At 36.0% G+C, this 24,732-nt stretch overlaps 1 protein-coding gene across 1 annotated transcript; it reads left to right on the top strand.

Moving 5' to 3' along the window:
* Nucleotides 1-1,656: 1,656 nt before the first annotated feature.
* Nucleotides 1,657-20,227, top strand: LOC120258690. Its single transcript, XM_039266138.1, has 10 exons — nt 1,657-1,783; nt 5,110-5,245; nt 6,399-6,519; nt 6,607-6,680; nt 7,509-7,610; nt 8,614-8,680; nt 9,340-9,438; nt 9,518-9,621; nt 10,430-10,577; nt 20,105-20,227. The coding sequence occupies exons 1-10, from the start codon at nt 1,657-1,659 to the stop codon at nt 20,225-20,227; spliced, it is 1,101 nt and encodes a 366-aa protein (XP_039122072.1).
* The last annotated feature ends 4,505 nt before the right edge of the window (nt 20,228-24,732 follow it).

Below are 24,732 nucleotides of genomic sequence, written 5' to 3'. Positions count from 1 at the left end.
TCACTAACTTTATTTGTTAATTTTCCTGAACCTAGTATTGATATATGCCAAACTATCAATACTTAGTTTGCTTTCTCTTTTTTCTTTTTTAATGTAACTTGTCTTGTGGAATACCACGGTGAATGTATCTTCTCCAGCCTCAATGCAATTGAGGAAATTCTTATGTGCTGAACACTATTCTCGTGTGGGAGAATAAGATACAAACTTTTGGAAAAAAATTAGAGGTAAAGTGTCCAAGGACTGAAGTTATGGGCTTGTGCTAGGAGTAAGTTACATCCCACATTTAATATGGTAACAAAGCACCAAAGATAAGTCAGTAGTAGGCTTCACTCTTTGAAAAATATTGACCGTTTGATTGAGCAGTCTAATTTAAACAAATTGAAGGTGAGCATGTTGCTTAACAATTTATGCTAACAAATGGATACTCTGAAGCGATAAAAAGGGAGGTAGTTGGTTCATCGAGACATCCAACACAAAATGATCAGTTAGATCCAAAGAGAGAGACGAATAAAATAAAACCACAAGATTGTCCTAAAATTACACAAGCCAGAGTAAATTACTGCAAGACAACTTGGTTATGGGTGACAAGTACCAAGGTTTAGATGGGTAATCTATTGCCTGGGACTGCAAGAGAAATGTCTTGCACGTGTAGGAAGTGGCAACTCGACATGGTATTCCCTATTGCACATGCAATATCAGTACTAGCCAGTACACCCCTGACGATTACATAGGATGAGTGTTACAGTTAGTACTTCCTCTTTGCCACATATAACCACATATTAAAACCCAACACAAGACTCAAACTATTGGCCCAAGAGTCCACAAGCTACCAAATCATACGCACTGCATAGAGCAAGAAAAATAGTGGAAACCAAATGGATGAGGTAGAAACGATCCTCTCAGAAGAAGAACACCGATCTTACTAAAGGGAAAAGTTAGTAGGAAAGGCTGGCATCAAGACTTGTAGTGTTTGTGGAGCCACTGGGCAAACATGGTCAAAGTAGTGAGCGCTTTTAGGATCTTTTATTAAGCTAATGCGTACCGATTTTTGTTTATCATTAATCTAATAAATGCAGCAGGACATGTATACGCACGACTTTTATTAACTCTAACTCTGTAATATTGTGACACTCACATGACAAGCGACAGAGGTGTCACAATATGCCTGACATGCACACAATCAACAAGTATATAATCACAAATAAATTTAATTGCATATATCACTGGTGCCAATACATTATCCTGCTTTGCATGGTGGTGAGAGAACCGATATAGATCTGGGCGGACATGCAATTGATCCGTATGTTCTTCAGATCACTTTCACCACGCTATGGAGGTATGTCTACTAATTTGGGAGAGTATGGGCATGATGGAAAACATGTTCATATTGATGCACAATACTCATCCGCTTTTAATGCGTACGAGTAACATATACTCCCAACAGTAACAACATTTCTCGGGAGATCCGCGAAACGTCAAGCGAGGAACATGGAACCAGCTATGAATCCAAGATCCTCATCATTACTACAAGTAAGTCCACAAAATACATACCCAAATTTGACTGCGTTTCGCGTGGTAAAAATATTCTTGTACGAAAGTATATATACCTGTAAAGTCATTCCAAATTTGGCAGTAACATGATATGCAGTTGCCTCCATGCAAGCTGAAGCCAAAATTTCACCCAATATGCCTCAATATGATAACATTTCCGAAGATCTTACAAATGTCATGGAGGAACCAGCTACAATCCAAAGAGAACGTAAAGACCTCTATCATCCCACAAGTAAGTCCAAGAAAATACATACTCTAAATTTGATCAGAGCTGTGATAAAATACTCAAGGGTCAACATATATACCCGTGATATTCCAGTCGCCGAGAACATGATTTGCAGAGGCCTCCAGCAAGTGGAAGACATGCAGCTTCACCTAACATACATGTAGTTGATTTAATTTAGAAAATTGTTTTGCAGCAGATTTATGATGAAAAATTGTTTCTATGAAATTCTCATGTAGGTGGAAGATACGCAGCCTTCACCTAACAACAACAACTATGAAAATAGTTGGAGGTGGAAGTTTAATGTGAAAATTGCCCTTATGAGTGATACAAAACAACTCTCGTCCAAAGGGGCAAGCAAGCAAAGCAGCATCTAGGAAAAATATCTCCTCACAAAGTTATCTACAACTCCCACAAAGAATTGGGTCTCAAGCAGATGTGTGACACAGGTATCTTTTTGAATACTTGAGAGATGTGAAACATATATTTGATGAAGCATTTATTTCTAAAAATTGTAGATAGGAGTAACTATCGAGCACACCACAAAGAATAACAGCTGAGATGGAAGCTGAGAGAAAACATTTTGCCTGCTGTGGACTGCAAAAACCAACTCCTCTCCAAAAGCCAAGCGAGGAAGCATTTTCCAGCAAGGCCAACACCAATCAATAATCAAGGGATGGAGAGAAATTTAGAAGCCAAAAGCAAACCGAGTCAAACTGGGAAAAAAAGGAAAGTTTGGCTTCCACTGTGGCTTGAGGGAAATAAATGCATCCTGAGACCATAAAGAACATTTATCAAAGTGGGTGCTCGCTATGTCGTATGTGCTTGTTTTAAAAATTTTGTAGGACCAACATGTGGTCTCTGGGAACTGCCAGCCTTTGTATTTGTAGGGTTACAAATGGTCCTCGAAAAATACAAATGAGTTTTGGTGTGTTTTTAAATCTTTGCAAACATTTAAAAACCCTAGTATTCTACCCACAATTGTATGCTTAAATTTGAGACCGGAATTCTGTGAATCAATTGTATATTTATTTTGATGGTATGTAAAAACCATGTAAAAGTCATGTTCTCTCATATTCCTGTGATTCATTCTTATTAATTTTTATTCAGTTTTTGACTTCAATTCTGCAGAAAAACTAAAAATAGAAAAGCTAATGTTCTATTGTATATTCCTAGGATTCATTTTTATTCGCCGCACTCAATTCTCGAAAACTCGAAAAACCTAAAAAGCTAATGTTCTCCCTGTGATATTCCCATGATTGATTTTTATTCATTTTTATTCAATTTCTAACTTCAATTCCTCGCAGTAAAACCCGAAAATAAAAACTGATGCTCTCTTGTATATTCCCTGTGATTCATTTTTATCTGCTAAATTCAATTCGCTAAAAATTGAAAAATGGGTAAAAGTCGCATGTCTCTTTGTATATTATATCAAATCCAAGAAAATACATTAATGTACAGAGGTTATAATCGCAAAAATACTAAATACATTATAATGTATGCTTATTGCTCATCCGTGATGTCCTTCAAAAATACTAAACCCATCTGACAAGTCTCGTATGACCTTGTGAGTAAGAATAAATCCAATTAGTCATGATAAAATGAAATCAATACAACCACTAAGAATCTTTTCTCAATGATCGGACAAAGGCTTCCAACATTAAAACAAATCCACTAAGAATCTTTTCTCCATTGAGCTTTGAACTCCAATCGTGTCGGGTATCACGCCTCAATCCCTACGTGAAAAACAACCTCGCTTCCCAATGGAATTCCTACATCGCCCCTCGGCTTCCCGATCGAGGTTGTACACTCTCCTGGCTACCACGACAACATGTGGTTCCTTTCTCGCCTCACTGATGGAGAAAACCCTGCGGATTCGAAAGTGCTTCTCTCTCGATCCGACGCCCTCTCGGATCGGATGTCTCTTCTCTCGGGTCGGATGGACAAAACCCCAGCATAGAATGGGAAAGGGAGAAGATTAGTGGATGTCGACTGGATTACGGGTCGGGTCAAGATCCCTGTCACAGATAGTCACACAGCATCCCTCTCTCCAGCTGGGAATGAGAGAAATATTAAATAGCGACTGAAGCATTCCTACGCCACATCATTTAAATTCTACCGAAAAACCCCAAAGGACCAACCTGATGAAAATCAAATAGATATCTAGCACCAAAAAGAAACAAATCAAACACGATAATCAAAGTGGAAATCCACTACACAACGACTACATGAAAAATTTACCCTATCTCTATGCAATATCTTTTTTATGTCGAATATGTACACTCGATGAAGTTTGCTCATAGATTCAACTTCATTTATGCTATTGATTGTGACCCAATAGCTTTCCTTGTATCTATTTGCAACACGACACCCTTTACACTAAGCATGTAGAATGAAAATTACCGCATGTGAATTATTTTAACATACGCGATACTTCTCTATCACTAGCTCAAAATTTGACATACAACACGATGAAAGAAAGAGACCACAACATGTACCAACAAGAGATGATTCCATTTTCTTGTGTATTAATTTCTGAAAACAAATTAATTCACGCTATAAATCATAAGCATGATTGTTTCCTCATCATTGTTTAGAGGCACTCAAACCAACATTAGCCCAAACAAACTACCTGGTGGAGGAATAGTCATATATATATCAATTTCTATGTATTTATTTCTCTGAAATAAAATTAATTCCATGTATTATAAAGCCTTGACTAATCTATAGAATATATCTTTAAAAGCTACAATTGAAATTCAAATTTAGCGTGTTTTCACGAGCTCTTTAAAACATGAATGCCTAGGCTCTAAACTTGGAGTATAAAATGCATATGTCTCAGGACATTAGCCCAAACAAATATATATATTAATTTCTGAAAAATTAAATGAATATTCATTATTCAACATATAACTAAGGATAACTCTACTATTTTATTCCACTTGAGATGAAGCTATTAACCTAAACAAACATGACATGTAATTTACCAATCCATGATGGTTTCCCTATCGAGCAGTTTGTCAAACATACTGTGTTGCAACATGATTTATTTTAAAATGGGGTTTTCCAAATTGCTTTAATTTTTAATATTATCACAATGTAGCCTAGGGTGTCACATGATCAGCTTAAATAACACCCATGTACGCCGATCGTATTTAAAATTATATATACATTTTAACCTCTCACCTCTTTATAATTATTTTAAATAGCTTTATTTGTAGTAAAACTAATAAAAATTATTATTAAAATATTATTTGAAATTAGAATTATTATTATTAATTATTAAATCAATAATTATTTTAAATTATTTTGATAATATTTTGACTTAAGAGCAGGTCCAAACGGTGTTCCCGATCTCCGCAGTCAGCAGTGGGTGTTCCTCTTGCCAGGTGCGCTTAGGGACGCAGAGCGTGCTCGCATCGACCGAGACACATGGCGCATCGTAAATGGAATGTCCAAATGGCTCGTGAGGTACTCAGACCTTGCTAGATTGAGCGGTGCACGCCATGGTGGTGGCGCTTGTTCCACGGGGCACCCGGGTTTTGCACGCCCGTGAAGGGTTTTATGTGATGCCAGAGAGAGTGTAGGGCGAGGGAGGCGCCATCAGGATGCCGCCATCACCCGGACACGAGCAACGCCGCGCCGATCACTGATCCGCTAAGTGCTGCCTCGAATCAAAGTCAGTGCACTCGATGCCGATTTTCATCATTAAAATAATTCACACTATAATAATATTTTACTTATAATAACAAAAATAATTTTAAATAATTCCCACTTCAATAATTTCCACTCTAATAATAATAATCAAAATAATTATAAAAATAATTTAAAATAATTACCATTTTATAATTAATAATAATAATTTAATTTTCAATAATATTTTCTATTGTAGTAAATAATAATAAAAATTAGTTACTGTACTAAAATCTAGAGCTATTTTAAATAATTATAAAAAGGATGTGGGGTTAAAATATAAAAATGATAATTTTGAATATACCCACCGTGGAGCGATTTGACTGTGATCCCCTGCGCATTTATTTCTGTGATAATATAAAAGAAATTAGGGCCAATTTGGGAAAAAGCCCTTTAAAAATTTAAAGCTAGACATATTGTGCACAACATCATAGTCAACAAAGGAGTTTTTGGAATTAAAAAAAAAAAATAAGAAAATGAGAAGAGATTGAAGATGAAGAAGAGAGTAGGGGCACACCCTTGATTGTAGAAGTATTGAGGTCTAGAAAACACCAGGGGTTGCTGATTTCAAATCTGAAAGCACAAGTGTACCAATTCACAAACTAAGAAGAGAGGAGCAAGGCAGCGATAGAGATCACAAGATTCGCGACTTACAGATTCCAACAAAGGAAAAATGAGAAAAATAAAAACATGAGTAGATTAGATGGGGAATGGAGAAAGATCTCACAAAAATAAGGAAATGAGAAAATGAGTAGATTAGAGAAGAGGATCCCATGTGAACTGGGGTCTAATCTATTCATGCCATTAATTTAAGCTCATAATGTAAAAATTCAAAAACAAGGACCTGCTTTTGGCTACAAATAGTACCGATTTACTGAGAGTTTGATTAGGTTTTGCTGAAGTTGACTTTGACGTCAATGAGTTTTTATAGAACCAAACCTGGGACTGCCACTGTGCGCTCCCACTCAGTGCTCGCCACAAGGTGTCCTGGTCTGTCAGCTCGGATTGTGAAAAGCATTGTGAGATATATGCAAAGGCGTTGTTATACACATGTACGTGAGTAGATGCGTAGCTTAAGGGAGTTTCCAATTCCAATGGAAGTGAGCTCTGGTTGGAAAATTTAATGAGCATAAACCCAGGCTTTTCTTTGGTGGAAAAGTGAGCAAAACATGAACCTCAGTCCGCCCAGTTTTGGTCTCAAGAGAGGAGGAAGGTGAGGGATTTGGAAAAATCTTGTGTACAGTCTCAATAAAGGAGTAAAGAGAGATAATTTTTGGTTTTTATTTAGCTGGAAAGAGGAGTGAAGATGGTGTACTACATATGGACTAATTTACCCTTTTATATCAAAAATGAATTATGATCATTATTTTTAATATTTTAATTTTTATAGGATTTTATACAAAATTTATAATTAAGGGTGCTTCACCACTCAAAGTCCAAAACTTGTCTTCCTCCACAAATCATCGAAGGAAACACACCCACCGCTTCCAAACTTCCATTAACCCTGCAAAGCCCCCAACCAAAACCAGGTAATGGCGCGCCGGAGAGTTGGGAGGACTATGAGGTCTCAGTCTGTCCTTCCTCTCCGTGCGGGCCATCGACTCTCAATTCCCCTGCATGCTGGTAACCAATCCATCTCTTTGCGCGTATCTATCTATGATTTCTTTTGCTGCTGACCTCAATTGAACATTTGAGTTGAATCTTTTTAGTTATTTGAATTCAGTGTGAATTCATCCCTTTCAATCAAGCCAATCGCTGAGAGTCATTTTCATTTGCAGAACTTGTGTTGATGTTTCTAGTTTTTGTTTGATTTTATCAAAAGATGAGCTTTTGATTGCTCTTGATTGATATGTATCACAATATCAGTGCTAGACGGGTTCAATCGAACCTCAAAAGGCTTGTGATTATTATATTTAATAAGGAGTGTGGTTTAATTCTACACATTTGAACTCCTTGATTGCATCTTTCTTGTCGAACCTAAAAATGGAGCTGCCTATTATTTTTATTTTTTATTTTTGGCCGTTGTCGTATGATCCTGTAGTTTTAACTTGCTGAATTGTTTCTATTCATCTGGCAGGTTTTGTGACTTTAGGATTTATGCCTTTAATGACCGGCTCTTTTCTTTTGGATGGCGGCATGCTAGGTATATCAACTGCAGGCTTTTGTGGTTTTCCTATCTTAAGCATCTTATGCTTTGTGCTTGCTAGTTTATTTTAAGCTTTGCTTTATTTGGGTTTGTGTGTATGGTTGTACTTCCTCCATTGGTTTTGTGACTTGATTTGTTTATTCTATTGCGCATTCTGATGATTTTGTGATTTATATGATAAAGACATTAGGTAAGCTTCTGTCTTTCCTTCCCTTTCATTTGGAGGATCCATATGCATTTTAGTAGATTTAGACTCGCTGTTAGTTTTCTGCTATTACTGAAAATATAACTTAAAATAAAAACTAAACCTTATGGGAGACAAAGATGTTGGTGAAACAGTATGATACAATACACTGGACTCACACAAATCAAACTATGTTTGAAATGGACAAATTGGTGCAACTTTAATTTTCTGGCCAGCTTTCCCATGATATTGGGCTGGGTAGCGTTTTCTCATGATTGTTTTATGGTATTCTCTTACCTATTAAACTCTTTTTCAAGTTAATATGCTATTTTTTCTATCTTTTCATTGTTGAAATTTTCATGAAGAATACTAGTTGCTTTGTATTTGGCTTATGAAATGGGAAAGAATCTAATGATGTGGGGAGTGAGATATGTTTATTATGAGAAATTTCAGTCATATTTGAAGCATGCCTGAGAGATATGATCCAGTCAGTAAATGTTGTGATGTGCTTTACAATTGCTCAAAATTTGCTCTTTGTCTTAACATGTCTTTATCACTTTTCCTTCTATAAATTGCAAAGGAATTGCTCCGGTAGAGCATCATGCTTCAGAACTGAAGAATAATTTTTCATGATTAATGTGCCCAGAAGTAAAAATCCCACTTGTTTGCCGCATTCAGTTGAACATGGTCTAGTTGATAACTTTGTATTTCTGTTTTATGATTTTAAAGCTTCTTATTGGCACAATTAAATTGATTGCAATAGATCTCGAGTTTACCTTTATTGTTTATAATATCCTTGATGCTATTAATTTGCAGGTTTCTAAAAGTTTGGTTTGCAATTGGAGTTGCTTTCAGTTTTGTGGCGTTAATTGGATCTATAATGGTTAGATACAGTTTCAAATTTTACATGTACATCTGCTTAATCATATGATATGTTTGTGCTTGCATTTTTTTTGAATTTCTTGAGTCTAGCATCTCTGGGTTAGATAGTATCTGGCTTTTGCCTATCATGAAGATGAAAATACTTTCGTTTGGTAATTTTTCTTTTTGCATTTGTCAACGTGTAATAGTATCGCTTTTACTCAATCTTTGTATGTCTGCAAAAGTGACAGATCATGATTTATGAAATGAGTCTCTGTGGATTATTTCCCTTATGAACATCTAAAAGTTTAGTGTGTTGAATAGGTTGGCATAGATTTATTTATTTGAAGGTGATGTGTAGTGATCTTAAGAGTCCTGATTTAGTAGTCCTGGCATGAGCCTTTGTTTGTATCAAACTAGCTTCTAGATACAATAAATCTATGTTATTGTTTGAACATCTGAAAGTATATCTGTAACTGCAATAGGTAATTTGTGTTTTGATTGAGCTTGAATTATTATGGGAACTCATGCTACATTTTTAATTCCAAGTGTGTTCTGTAGAAGCTCATGCCAAATAGGCAGCTTCTCATTCACTGTTTATGAGCATGCACTTTTTTGAGTCATCCATCTGAGGATCTTTGTTGATAGCGATGTTTATTTATCTATGTTGCATCCATGCAGATACTATTATGGGAATTAGCTGGAAATTTTCATCTTGGCAGAGAAATTTCTGTGCATGATCATCGTTCAGTGAATTGGTTGTTCGGCACCACTTCCTTGGTTAGTGCTAATGGGATATTGGATGCTGGCAAATTTGGTCAGTATTGAAAATTTTGACATTCTTGACTACATGATATAGGTTCCTGGTTTGAGCCTATCTGTCATGGACACTGTCATCATTGTCTTCTCTACATTATTTTCTGTTGCTATTCATGAACTTGGTCATGCTATTGCTGCTGCAAGGTCAGGTTTCTACTGCATTCCTTCTTATTCTCATTAAATACTTACCTGAGCCTTGGTGACAGAGTGACTAGTATTGTCTTTCATGCGCTATTGTTTGGTTGAACTTTATGTTTTGCATGAAATGATGAGTTAAGGACGTGCCTTTGTTGACAGATGGACTATGCTATGTTAAGTATATCTTTCATTCACAGTATGCCTATTGCATTGTTTACATCTGATACATGCATTTCAGTTCCATCATGCTTTTATATAAATTCTGATTTGCCTGCAATTGTGGGGGTTTCTGTGTTTTTGATAGTCCATTTTTGAATATGTATAGGCTTAAGAACTTGAAGTAAATTTAGCTGCTCATTTATGAAGCATGTTGCAATGAACATTCATGTAGGTGATTCTATAGTAATCTAGAATATATTGGAGAATCATGGAAAGGATTTTTCTTGTATGTTTGTATTGGCAATCTTGACTTATCTTTCTCATGCCCATCCTACTCTTACAGTTGAGACCTCTCTGATATATGGGTGCTGATAATTTTTGTCTTTTGAAAGTGTAAAGCACTTGTATAGGGTATTTTTCTTTAACATTTTACTAGTTCTGTAACCATATATTCAAGTATTTCTGGATGCTTTATGTGTGATGGATTGCGGTTTTTAATATGAATTTCCTGATGTTAAATTTGGGCTGGCTGATCTATGCTAGTTGTCTTTACTCGCAAAGAAAATATTCTTTTGGATAATGACTTTTTTGATATATTTGTCATTATCCACTATCTTGATTTTATTGCTTCTAATATTTGCAAAATACAAAACAGCACAGGTTTACAAATTGAGTACATTGCCGTATTCTTGGCAATCATATTTCCTGGAGCGTTGGTTGCTTTTAATTATGACGTGCTGCAGAGTTTACCTCGTTTTTCTATGCTTAGAATATATTGTGCTGGCATTTGGCTTAATGCAGTGGTAAGAAATGTTAATTTTAGTTGCATATGTCCTATATTTCCAAATTTCCTTTGGTTTTCCCTAAAATTACCATATGCTAGTGTCTTCTTTGTTTGCTGTTAGTATTGCTCTTGATGTTGTCATCATGATCTTCATGTTTGTCATCTCATGATTTCAGTTGGTATCTTTATTCAAACTCTTTGATTTTCATTTCACGTGGCAGTTGATATTGACAAATCAATACCAAAGAACTGAAACTGTTTTCTGCACTTGATGTTCGTCCTCTTTGCACATCTAATTTGGAGTGTCAGGCTTTTCAACTGTAGTGCGTGTAAGTATTTACTAGCAATATTCATAAGACTAAAAATAATACGAGAAACAGAACCAATCCTCACTCAGCGAGAAAGTAACATTTCCATCATACTGATTGACTTGTTCTCAGTTTGATTGGTATAAAGCTGTGCATTGTCAAGTAATCGTTTATTTTGACTCTGGCAAAGCTTGAAAGTTTAACTGACAAAGCATCCATATACGCTAGGGGTTATGGATACTGTTGTCTTTCTGATTACTGGAATGAACTTTCATGAGTTAAAAATGATGGATTGAAAGTACAAGATGGAGACTTTTTTGACAATGTGAATAGCCCTGCTCAATACTCCATTAGTTGGCCTGTTCTAAATAGTTTTAAATCAAAAGTTTAAGTCCTTTGTTTAACATATTTGAAAATACTTATTATACAAGTGTGAGAATAGGAAAAATAATTTTGATGTCAATCAAGAAAAGAGTACAAAGGTATATATAGAAAAATATTAGGGTTTTGTGGTATGGGCCCAATATGGTCCATTAACCAATCTAAACTCTAACACTTCTCCCTCAGTCGAGCATATATATCAAACATGCCCAGCTTGTTACATAGATTACTAAAGACTTTAACACTTAAACCCTTAGTGAAGATATCCGCTAGTTGCTCAGATGACTGGGTGTATGGCGTAGAGATGACTCCCTTTAATACCATATCACGAACATAGTGACAATCAACCTCCACATGCTTGGTATGCTCATGGAATGTTGGATTGTTTGCAATGAAGATGGCGGTCTGATTATCACACAACATCTGCATAGGTATCGTGATGGGGAATCCTAACTCAGATAGGAGAGACTGCTCCTAAACCATCTCACAAGCTGTCTGTGCCATTGATGCTTCGGCACTCAATCTTGAAACCACATTTTGCTTCTTGCTTTGCTAAGTAACCAAGTTTCCACCAACATACGTACAGAAGCCCGACGTAGACTTTCTGTCACTTCTATCGCTAGCATAACCTCGAGTCGTAATAGGTCGCAATATACAGTGACCATGATTCTTATAGAGAAGACCTTTTCCGGGAGCTCCTTTAATATATGCAAGCATCCTCGAGCACCCCTCGCCAAAGTGAACTTCTTGTGGTGGATGCATAAACTGACTCAAGAGTCAAACTACGTAAGATATATCAGGACGGGTAATTGTTAGATAAATGGGCTCGCCAATCAAAGCGTCTCAGTATTGACTCGGATCTTCGAGAGGGAAGATGTCTCTCAGAAGGGTGGTGATTGCTCAATAGGTGTATTTTCTGGTTTACAACCCAATAAACCAGTCTCCTCAAGTAAGTCCAACACATACTTCCGCTGTGAGAGCGTTATTTTTCTTTTGGCATATGCAAACTCAATACCAAGGAAGTATCTGGATCGTCTGATGTCTCGTGTAACGAAATGCTTCATTAAATGCTCCTTAGTTCTCTGAATGCCCTGATGATCGCTACCCGTCAACAAGATGTCATCGACATATACTGCAAGTACAACACATCTAGATGAAGTGTTTTTATAGAACACAGAGTGATCCACATTGCACCTGCGAAAACCATCTGCAATTGCAATTACACTAAACTTTTCAATCTAAGCATGAGGACTCTGTTTCAGATCATAGATCGCTTTCTTGAGCTGGCAAACTAGATTCTTCCCCTTGAGCAACATACCCGGAGGTTGCTCTATAAAACACTGTCTCAACTAAGTTTCCATAGAGAAAGGCATGCTTTACATCGAGTTGACAAAGTGCCCTTGATCGATTCATAGCCACCGACAGTAGAATGCGAATGGAATTCAGACGAGCAACCGGTGAAAAAGTCTCAGCATAATCAACACTATAAGTTTGAGTAAAACCACGGGCCACCAACTGGGCTTTGTAGTGATCAATGCATGCCATCGACTTTGTGCTCGATGAGAAGACCCATCGCCAGTGGCATCACACTGGGCATCGAGCGAGGGCGACGAGCTCCCATGTACCACGAGATCTTAAGGCTTCCATTTCCTCATCCATTGCCTTCTGCCATTGTGGAAGCAGACGTGCATCCTGGTAGTTCCTGGGGATCGATTCGGCAGACAAGGAAAGAGCAAAGGTGCGGAAGGACGGGTGAAGATTATCATAAGAAATAAAAAGTGATATGGGATGTTTAGTACAAGAACGAATACCTTTGCGAAAGGCAATGGGAAAATCAAGAGACGGGTCACATCATTCGGGGAGACGATCGGAGGGGGCGGATCAGGAGGTGGTACATGTTGGCGGTAATGATAAACTTGCCCAAAACGGCCATCATCTGGATTTGTTGGAGGAGACGTCACACTAGGCACATGCACAGGTGGAGTGACCGAAACAAGAATAGGGAAAACAATATAAGCGTAGTCAACAAATCGTGAGAACCTGAGTCAGGAAAAAAAGATTGAGACTCAAAAAATGTGACATCCATAGACACAATACTTCTGACTAGTCGGGTGATACAAACGATATCCACGTTGGGTGTGGGAATATCCGACAATGACACATTTAAGTGCACGCGGGCGTAACTTATCCAAACCAGGAGTTAAATCCTGAACAAAACCAACACATCCGGAAACACAAGGAGATAAGCAAAACAACTCAGTATCAAGTAGAAGACGACGTAGAGGGACTTCTCCCCGTAAGGGTGCGGAAGGCATACGATTAATAAGATATACTGCAGTTAAGATAACATCAGACTACAAATACCTAGGGACATTACGCTCCACTAAGAGAGTGCGTGCAACATCTAAGATGTGACGATGTTTTCTTTTAGCAACCCCATTTTGCTGAGAGGTGTGTGGATAGGTGATTTGATGAATAATCCCAAAGGACGCATACAAAGAATTTACTGCAGAACATACAAATTCTAAAGCATTATCAGTACAAAGATATTTGAGAACAGTGGAAAACTGATTTTGTACTTCCAAAATAAATGTTTTAAGGACATCAACAATAGATCGACGGTCTTTTAACAAATATACCCATGATACTTAGGAAAAATCATCAACAAACACAACATAGTAATGATAACCGGAAATAGATGCGACTCTAGAAGGTCCCCAAACATCACAATGAACTAGATCAAATGACGACTGACTAGACACTAGAGTAGAACGTTTAAAGGTAGCACGATGATGCTTAACCAACTGACACGACTCACATTGAAATGACTCGACCTGAATCCAAGGCAAAGTCTGCTGAAGACGACTTAGAGATTGATGATCCAATCTATAGTGCCATATGAGTGATGACTTGGTGTCTGAAATAGAAGATGCCAAACCACAAGGAATATCATCACGCACTAACGTATACACGTCGTCACCACGATTATGCCCTAAACCAATCCTCTTCTCCATCCGCTGCTCCCCGAAAAAGTGCGTTGAAAAAGGAAAAAGTAACTACAATTCAAGCTGCTTAGTGATCGCAAAAAGCAGATAGCAAGTTGATGTGGAAATTTAGGGTTCAAAAAGAACATCGCTAGTTTAAGCCGAGAGGAAGCACCTGCACAACTCCTTTCTCCGGACACTAAGCAAGATCGTCCCATCGGCGATTGCCACGCGAGCGAAAAGCATGATGGAGAAGATTTTGAAAAAGATTTTGTACTTGTCGTGTGAGAGGAGGCCCCGAGTCAATAATCCGGGGAACTGTCCCCCGGAAGCAAGAAAGGCATTACACGAGGAAATAGGAGAAAAAGACTATGGCATGAGAAACTTTTGCCCATCATGAGTCATTGGAACCGCTCAAAGTCAGACCGAGAGATAGTAACTAATTGTTCAACATCGGAAGTAGGTGACGGATCGGCCAACTCTGTACTAGTATTGACCACTACCGGTGTGGCCCGTCCGTCGACAAAAGGTGCACACAAACCTACTCTGAGAATCACCACGTACCGGCTCCCTCGACCACCACGAGAAAAGCCTTTACCACGCCCACGAGACGAAAACATGACGGCGAAGAGACATCCTTCAGCAACGAGACAAGGGAATCACTGGTGATGTCTGAGGAACAACACCAGGTGCCCGTAGAACAATGGGAACGGCGAGAGACGAGCGGCGGCTAGCAGGTAGGCGGCAGGCGGGGACGGGTTGAAGGCTAGGGGTTTGGAGTGGCGAGCGGCGGCTAGGGTTTTTGGGTGGCCGCTAGGGTCTAACCCAAAGGCTTTCGGTACCATGTGAGAATAGGAAAAATAATTTTGATGTCAATCAAGAAAAGAGTACAAGGTTATATATAGAGAAATATTAGAGTTTTGTTGTATGGGCCCACCAATATGGCCCATTAACCAATCTAAACTCTAACAACAAGAAACCTTATCTTCCGGGAATCTGAAATTTTCATCTGGCATTAACTCATTGAGGATAAGATTGACTCTTAAAATGAACATTTGAATAGCCATCAGTTGCAGATTCAAGGTTGTCATGGGGTTGAACATTACTAGAATCACTCAATGAAGCACTCTTAAATGGAGTGACTTATTAGTGATTTTGTTGTACCTTTTTTTTTTCTCAACCATGTGATCATCTTGATGTTTTATGTGGTAAACCATGTGGATCATTTTTTCTTGGTGTTCTCAGACAGTTTGCAATAATTCTGGCATTGAATGCAAAGTTATGTTGTTGAGTCAACAATTGCCGTAGTCCTGCACCAGTCATGCTCATTTACTTCTCTTAATTGTTCTCACCATCATCAACCAAAAAGAAGATGTTGACAAAGTTCAATTAAGAGTCAACTGCCATCCCTTGAAGGGGTTACTAAAGTTCTCATGTGCCAATTGACCAACCTGTAGTGAATGATTGGACAGAGCTAATCCAATCTTATAAGTTTCATTATGTCCTCTTATGGAATTGGCTAATTCTCTAAATCGACATCAAGCTCATCATGAAATTAAACATATTACATTTATTCACCGAAGAAGATTCCTTTTTTATTCTCTTGACAAAACTAGGAGAAAGTCATTAAAACCAAAATATCATCGTGGTATAATTAGCAAAAAGAAATGGTCTACAATTAAAGATCATATGACAGGAACTTGAGAAATTTCTGATCATTGTTTACAATTCGATCTCATTCCTTGGGCACTTGGATAATCTCCATGTTTTAATCAAGCTAAATGAGATAACATCCTTAGCAAAATGTGTTCCCTTAATTACTTTTTAGACAATGGTAACCGGTGAAACTGGATTAATGCTCAAATGTGGGAAGAAAATCATGAGAAAAATCCATTAGTTGAAATTGGTTTCCAATGCAGATCTACTTTTGTTCTGCTTACTACATGAAAACTATATGGTGAAAACACACTTTTGGTTGGCCGGTTATACCCCAAAAGTCACTTTGGCCTTTGAACTCAAACATGGTGCATTTTGGTCTCTCAACTACACTCATGTGTCTACTTTTAGTCCTTCCGTTTAACTCTTTTACATGGTGTTGAAATAGTAGATGATGTGGGTTGACTGCCAAGTCAGTTCAAATAATATGGTGAACTGATGGTCTACATCAGTTTTTTTGGAAAAAATATATAATATTTATTTTTTAATGATATGGCTAGGAGATGTGGCCCAGTGCCATGCCCTTTTTATATATGTTTATTTAAAATGGTATGGCTAGGATGATGTGGCACCACCACCAAAATATTTTTTAAGAAAAATATTTAATTTTCAAAGTTGCCATATCAGCAACATGGGAAAGTAAAAGGAAAGCTAAGAAGGTAGTGGATTTGATTTTTTGTTTCAAATTAAATGCTTTGCCTATCACAATGCGGAAAGGATATAATCTAAAAATAAAGTAATTGTGGTGAAAGATGTCTTACCAAGAATTATGAAGGTTGTGGATTCAAAGTATTTGATCATCTGCAGCTAAAGATCTTTGTAATAGATGAGCCAAACCCCTAGGAATAAAAACTTAGAGTGGTTCTGAAGTTTTTTTCTTTACTTTCTCAGGTTGTTGATGCGGCAACTTGAATTAATGATGTGGGTAATTATGCCACATCATGGTATCTATGTCATTTTTGAAAAATATCTAGAAATGGCAGTGGGCCATGTCTCCTGTACCCATGTCATAAAAATATAAATAGCAAATTTTTCATATGGTGTTACACATTTATGTGCCTTTTTTGAAAAATTTAAACAAAGTTTCCATTTTTGTTTTGGGAAAAATTGACATGCAAGTGAGGCCACATCATCTATCATGTTCGCTCCATGTCCGTAGCCATGTCCGAGTGCCATATGGCAAAGTTAGGTAGAAGGACTAAAAGTGGCCACACGGGTGTAGTTGGGGAACCAAAATACACAATTTTTGGGTTCAAGTATTAAATTAACTTTTGAGGCATTGTTGGGGAAGAAAAAGTGTGCTTAAATCAAAATACTATGCGGACCTAAAGTTGCAATCACTAGAGTTTGAAGCCTGACAACATCATGGTTGGCCAAATAAATAACATGTGGATATATCTCAAGTAATTATATAGTGTAAGGTGTTATATGCGACAACTTGAAATGCACTCATCCATCTGAAAAATTGCTTGGGGCAATTCCTCAAACTAGAATGTGTGGTGGTTGATAGGGATGGCAAATCCAACTCAATCGTGAGGGACTTGACCAACCTTAACTTGGAAAAACTCCTTTCTCGAGGATGGGATCCTTGATTTAGCACCAGGGATGGTGGGGTTAGGAAAATGATTCCTATGTTTGGTTCTTCCCAGCAAACAAAAGTAATATTTTTCCTTATATTTTGTTTTCCTTTCCTCTATTTCAGTCAAATCTTAACACATCATTGACAAGTCATCTTTTACAATTTAGTGAATGGTAAATCAGAGAAGCAGCTTATCTGCAATTGACATCCGTTAAGATGTTCACTAGGGGAAATGTTTTTAGAAGAAGATAGTGAGGGGAGTGAGTGTGACACTTTCCTTGAAAATGGTTGAAGTTATATTTCTTCCGTGGTTTTGGTGTTCATTTTTGTAGGAAGCAAAAGAAATCTTGAAGTGGGGCGAAAAGGGGAAGTGGGTTTATAAAATTTTTACTTTCCCAACTTCAGTGAAGAAAACCAAGTGTGTTTGGTTTAAAATCAAAGAAAGTGGTGAAGTGAAGGAAGTGCCCACCGCTCTCACTCCGTGGCAAATTAACATCTGAAGTGGTGGGAAGTCAGTCCATGATAGTGACTTCCCATCATTTCTTTCCAACTCGAATGCTAAATGGAGCTTTGATTTTCCAACTTCTGGCTCCTCTAAGCTCAAAGAAAGAGCTTTTTCTGAATCCTAGATTCATTATCACTCAAATGCTAAAACTCACATTCATTCATATTATTTTATTCTTTCATCATCATCAATTATTATTATATCATTAAAAATTTTACTACTACTCATTATGATTCGGATTACTTTTATTCTTTCATCATCATCAAATTATTATTATATCATTTAAAATTTCTTGTTGTACTGCAGCTACTATTAGTATTTTTATTTTTATCGACAATATTATTGATATTATTATTGATATTAATCTCAAATTGTACCCCCTCCCGCTCTCCTGTATTTGTCTATTTAGTATATTTTAAATGTATTATTATTGTTGTTCTTGTTCTTGTTGTTCTTAACATTATCCTTATTTTGTCTTTGAGCATTGCAGATAGTTACTATGACCTGCAATGGCCTGGTTGGTGCTGTTATAGCAGCTTCGTATATACCTTTCTAATTTGTTTGGCTTGTATCCAACATGTAATTAGAACTTGATTAAATGGTTTGCTTATGACATGACTACCTAAAATAGATCACCACGTTTCATGGAACTTGTAGACTAAGTAATGGTTTTACATTGGTCAAGTTAGTACATACTTATATGAATATATAAATCTAGGTCTGTCATCCTTCAAGTTTAAGCTTTTGGATTGAATAAAACTTTGAATAATATGTTTAGTTTGCATTTAACACAAATGACCTGATGAATTGCTTTTTGATATATATCATTAATGTAAAAAGTTAATTAATTGATTTATTGATATATGATTGAATTAATAATATATTGAATGTTTGGCATCTAATTTCGTCCTTGTGGAAGATCGCTGTTACTTGGTCTCGCCAACTTGCCGTTGTAATGCCTGGTTCCATGTTAGTTCTGATGCAGTGCTTTTTGTTTGTAGTGCTGCGCAGTGTTGAGTTGTTAATGTTCTGCCTGCCATTGTTGTTCTCTTTATATACATGATGAAGGCCCCATGGTTAGTTTCTGTACTCCTACTGTCTGCTTGGTTGATTAAACATTTTTCATTTTCAATAATTCCCATGTTATTAAATCAGGTTTTAGAGGTGCCCCCGGATCCCTTGTCTAAATATTTAACTCGTGGGGATGTTATACTGTCAGTAGATGGTCAAACATCAGTAATTCATATGAATGGATGAAAAAGATGCAAGAGGTAGATTCCCGAAAGCGTAATGATCCTTATTCAGCGCAAAATTCGCATTCTCAAGCAGTCAATCATGCAAGGGGTTATTGTGTCCCTAATTCTCCTGCTGGAAGGAGCATGACTCTTTTAGCTGATGATCAGTTCTCTTGTCCAGATGAACTGGCAGCTTTACAAGCTTATCCTGTTATAACTCCAGTTCCTTAATTGAGAATAGTAATGGTGGTAGTGAGAACAATAATGGTGGCAGTGAGAACAATGGAATGGAAACAAAGCACCGCTTTAATTGCCAAGGATGTTATAAAAGCTTCGAAAAGTGTGGGGATGGATGGCTGATGACCATGGCACAATTGTGCATGCCTCAGAAGTTAGTGACTCTGAACTTGCATCCTAGATTTATAACTTCTTTGTATCTTCTATGATTTACTTTGATCTGCTATCTCTTTGGTTTTTAACTTATAATTTGAATATTTTTATCCAACCCAAAGTAAACAAAAAGATCAATTATGCTATCTCAGCAATATCTGAGAATAATTCAGTTATTGATCATCTTCTGTTGCATGTGTTCTCGCTTTTGCCCTTTTGTAATGCTCTATAGTAATTGGATTGATGATGCATCTGTAACTGTACATCTTGTTCCTTAGAAGATGTTTTGTTTAATTAAAATCTGGGATTGTGTTTCAAAATGTTGTTTAATAAATATGCATAAATGCTTTTTCCTCTGACTTTTGTTTTTAACTTGCTGTTCAATAATTTTGTTTATTATTTAACTAATACCATCTGTCTGACTGGATTTTCTTATTCAATATTATAGGAAGAATCCTGCATGAAACCGGTTCTCATCCCCAGTATGTCGTGGGTTGAGGTATCTTATTCAAGCCCATACACTCCCCAGTGTTCAAAGCCAAATGAAAAGATGGCAACTGCAGAGCTATGAATCTGATTGATGTCCTGTGGTACTCTTTGTGTTTTTAGGCGATATACCACCATGGCACATTCTCTCCAGCTATCATCTTATAGGCCTCGGTCTCTTTATGATTTTCAGTGCTTATATACCTGTGTTATTTGAGAAGATATTAGGCCTGTACCTTCCATGTGTCTGCAACTCTGGGTTTTCTTAATAGCTTGCCGGTAAGGGAAAATGTTAAACTCAGGAAAATTATTTTCGCTTTTAGCATTCTAAACTTTCATGACAAACAAAGTCAAGATGGCTTTAAATCATTCTCTTTTAAAAGCAGTTGGACAGCTGCAATTTATTAGGTGCTAAGTTTGTTGATCTTGTTTGTTAAACTACAGAATCGCTGATGAATATCTGGTACTGTGTCATTGAGTTTGCCTAACCCACACCTATCTCACCAAATTATATTGATTTTTGTGATATGTCCAATGTGCTCAAATTACAGGTGTCTAGATGGTGAATCCATCTTAGAGGCGGGTCTTTACTACATCACTTGGCTTAATACAAAGTGCTCAGAGAGTGCTTCAGTTTTGTCTTGTTGAGGAACTCTGCTATCCACAATTGTCTTTTCTTTTGGACCTTTTATTGTGTTCTTAGGATCCATAATTAGCTTCCTTCAATACATTCTCAGATTTCCTGTTGACTCTCCTTTCAAATTTCTTGAAATGGGTTTGTATTGTCAGTCATATCTTTTTAATTCAAGTGTATATATTGAATGTTAGTCTGCATAAACTGAACAGAATGAGCACATCAATGTTTCAGGTTGATCTGAAGAATCGGAATAGGGCGAGATCAACATCTCAATCTGAAACCTTTAATATGATGATTTAAGCTTCATATATGGCTTTAGCATTCAGATATACGGCCTGGTCTCTTGCATCAATATTGTGTTATTTTAGGTCTGTCCCCTCTTTGTTCTAATCATTTTGTTTGTGCATGTATGTTGATCTCCCACTTTGTTAAACTTGTGATTAATATTTTGCCTCCCTTTTGGATGATTAATGTTAATTTTGGTGGTATATTTTACTTATGTTTCAAATGTATGTAAGAACCCTTCACATTATCAAATGAAATTGTTGACGTTTGGAAAGGAAAAATAGATTTTATCAATATATATATCTTCCATTTGCTTGTATGCTTTATTTAAATATATGTTATTTAAATATATGAAGATGAACATATTATTATGGTCATTTTTATTGGGGATATATATTGCTCGTTGATTCTAATAATAATAATAATAATAATAAGGGAGCTTGTATCATGTCTATACATAATGTTAATCATATCCCCTAATAATCTCAATGATTGACACGCGGTGTTCACGATGTTTTTTCTATAGTAAACTATTATTATTATTATTATTATTATTATTATTATTAATAGAGTCACATGTCAAAGCATGGTCCAAACTATATGTGGTCATACATGCATTCATGGCAAAGTAATGCATGGGTGTCAAAGATAAATAAGAAGTAAATTAATCATTACACTAATTTTGAAATGAGAAAAGATTAGAGTTGAATAAATGGTGTCTCTATATACGCATGCAAACATGGAAAATATCTAACTTCAAGAATAGTGTGTTTGTATAATAAATATAGAAGCAATTAATCATACTCAAATTTAAAAATAAAAGAGAAAAGAACAAGAAAAATGATCAAAGAGATTGAATCAAAGGCGGCTTTTTAGAAAATATATATATATATTGTTAGTTAGTTAAAATTTTTCCTTTATAAAACCTCAGTTTATATTTGGATAATTTATTTTAGGAATATTTTTATTATTTTTAAAAAACAAATAGTTTAAAAATGAACAATCTTTTATCTTTTAATTTTAAAACCAAATTAAAAATTTATTTTTACATTATTATTATTTTCATTTATAATTGCTCATAACAACATTGTGATAATTGGATTTATTTACAGGTAAAAATTGAAGAAAATGAAAAATCAAAACATGTTATTATCAAGCAAGGAAATACTCAAAAAATTAAAGTTGCTACCACCAAGTTATGAATGAAAATAAAGACCTAGGATTATAAAACCAAGTTTTATAGCAAAGGTGAAATTTTGAAAAGCAGCTCTTAGAAACACCACGAACAATATGATTTAAAGGCGTATATAAAAGAAAAGCAAAGTCAAAATATAGCTTTATGCAGGTATAAGACATCTTCAAAATATTTATAATATTGTGATTAAAGATGTAATTGAAAGAGAATTATATGGACTTAAATATAAAATGGAGATTTGAAACGATGCTAATGAAAACTCTGAAGGGCAAACTTTTGTAAATTAGTAATAGAGCTAGAGGAGCTGAAGATCAAGATGAAAAATGAATGATTTAGAACAAACTGAGCAATAAATCTTTTTATGAATCATCCCTAAGAGCACTTGCAATTAGTGGTTTCCTCTCTTGGTTTTGGCTATTGTCTTGATGTGTTAAATAATAATTAAAAACTTTTTGTCTTCTTTCTTTCAATAAATGCTCTCCATTGTTATTAGGAAAAATTATCGCCCTTCCAACTTTTCAAATATCTTTTGTAGTCCCTCCGACATTTCAATATCCTCCAAGTCCTCCTTTTTCAATTTCTGCTTTTCTTTGTAGCTCACCAATCGCTTATTTTATCTAAAAATCCACTGCACCGCTTACAAAAATATATTTCCTACTTATTAAGTATATTTTTCGCTATTCATTGCGTGTTTACGGTGTCACATAAGTTTTCACCCATATGTTATCTTTCTCGCTTAATATTTGTTTTTTGATGTTTAATATTTTAGTTTCTCGCTTTAGTATTATGTGTTCGCTATAGGTTCTGAGGGCTCATTTTGGTAAACGGCCATTTCTCTTCCCACAAAAGGACCGAAACGATAAATTGTCATCATAAAAGAAGAATTTGAAATACATAAATACTGAGGATTTTTTGATGCGTGAGAAAGCTTGGAAGGATGATATGAACAAATTCTCGTAGTTATTATATATGTATATGCATATACATAATAATTTTAAAAAATATAATGTTTATATTAATTATTATTATGAAAAATAAATAACCTAGAATATATATATAATTAATTATAATAATAAAATAACCAATGAACAACGTATAATAAGTAAACTAAATTTAGTAAACCAAGAAATTAATAAGTTATTAAAAATAAATTATATTAAAATTATTTAAAAATAAATATTATTTAACAATAGAAATAAATATCTATTTTGATTAAAATTATTTTAAAATTTATTTAAAAAATAATTTTAAAAAACAATTGTTAGAGGTGCTATTTTATTTCTTGGAGGCTCAATTTACAAATTTTTAATATCGAATAGGATGTCTTTACTTTTGATTTTAAATATATTATTCTAGTTTATCTACTTTATTTAATAAAAAGATTGGTAGGAATGAGAAATTCACCAAATCGAATATGCATTAATATCAATCAAATCCAATCAAACATGCTTTAGTTGCTACATGAGATGATATTGAAAGATCGTCAAACAAATAGTTCCATTTAGCATGATCAAAACAAGAAAACCACATAAGTTTGGTTTATTTATTAAATGTCAATGGTACTAGGGTACGTTTGCTTGCTGAGGGAGTGAACGCGGGATGAGGATCGTATGACATGAGGGATAGTAGAGTAGGAGTGAGAATGAAGCATATGCGTGGCTGAGTAGTTTTGAGATTGTAATTTATGGGTAAACTACATGTTTAGTCACTAAACTATTCGTGTTTTCCTAATCTGGTCACTACAAATTATTTCAATTGGATCGGCGACGTTAGCATTCCTTCCAATTAAGTCACCACTCTAACATCGTTACCCCGATGCTTTGAGTTGGCGGGCTACTCTCACCTCGACATCTGGAACTTTTCTCGGAGTCGAGCATGGCATTCCACTCGAGCAATCCATTGTCACCTACCTTATAAATTACACCAAATCCACATGTTCACTGCTATCCTACACACGCCATTATAAATTACACATAGCAAAACGCAAGTTCACCGCGTTTTTGCTTTGAATAAAAAGCTCGAGTAATCAAAATCGAACCTCGCCAAGCATGACAACCACCAATGTCGAGCGCCATCTTCTCCACGAAAGTCACGCATCACCAATGAGCTCACCACAGAGATCCAAGACTCTACTTCCTCGCTAATCTCTAAGATCCGGAATGAGGAACATACTCTTCACTAAGCGTGCCGTCGCCCTTGATTGAGATCTCAAGAACTCAGAAAAACGCGCTCGAAAAAGTCGCCCATGATCATGCGAATATTGAATAAGGTCTTTGAGATGTGTTCCTGAAATTTATTTTTATCTTTTACTTTGTTTGGTTTGTGATTGTTTGAATCTTGGTGTTTGGTTTAATGAAGGATTATGTAGGGGTCGGTGTCGCCTCGAGTGATGATGTGGCCGCCACTCCCTCCCTCAAAGAAGAACAATGGTGTTTTGACTATTTTGTTTTATTTTATTATTTTCATCCCGATT

Source organism: Dioscorea cayenensis, chromosome 4 (genome assembly GCF_009730915.1).
Source record: "Dioscorea cayenensis subsp. rotundata cultivar TDr96_F1 chromosome 4, TDr96_F1_v2_PseudoChromosome.rev07_lg8_w22 25.fasta, whole genome shotgun sequence".
Classification (NCBI taxonomy): domain Eukaryota; kingdom Viridiplantae; phylum Streptophyta; class Magnoliopsida; order Dioscoreales; family Dioscoreaceae; genus Dioscorea; species Dioscorea cayenensis.
The sequence above is the reverse complement of the archived record's forward strand: the minus strand, read 5'-3'. Positions and strand labels throughout refer to the sequence as shown.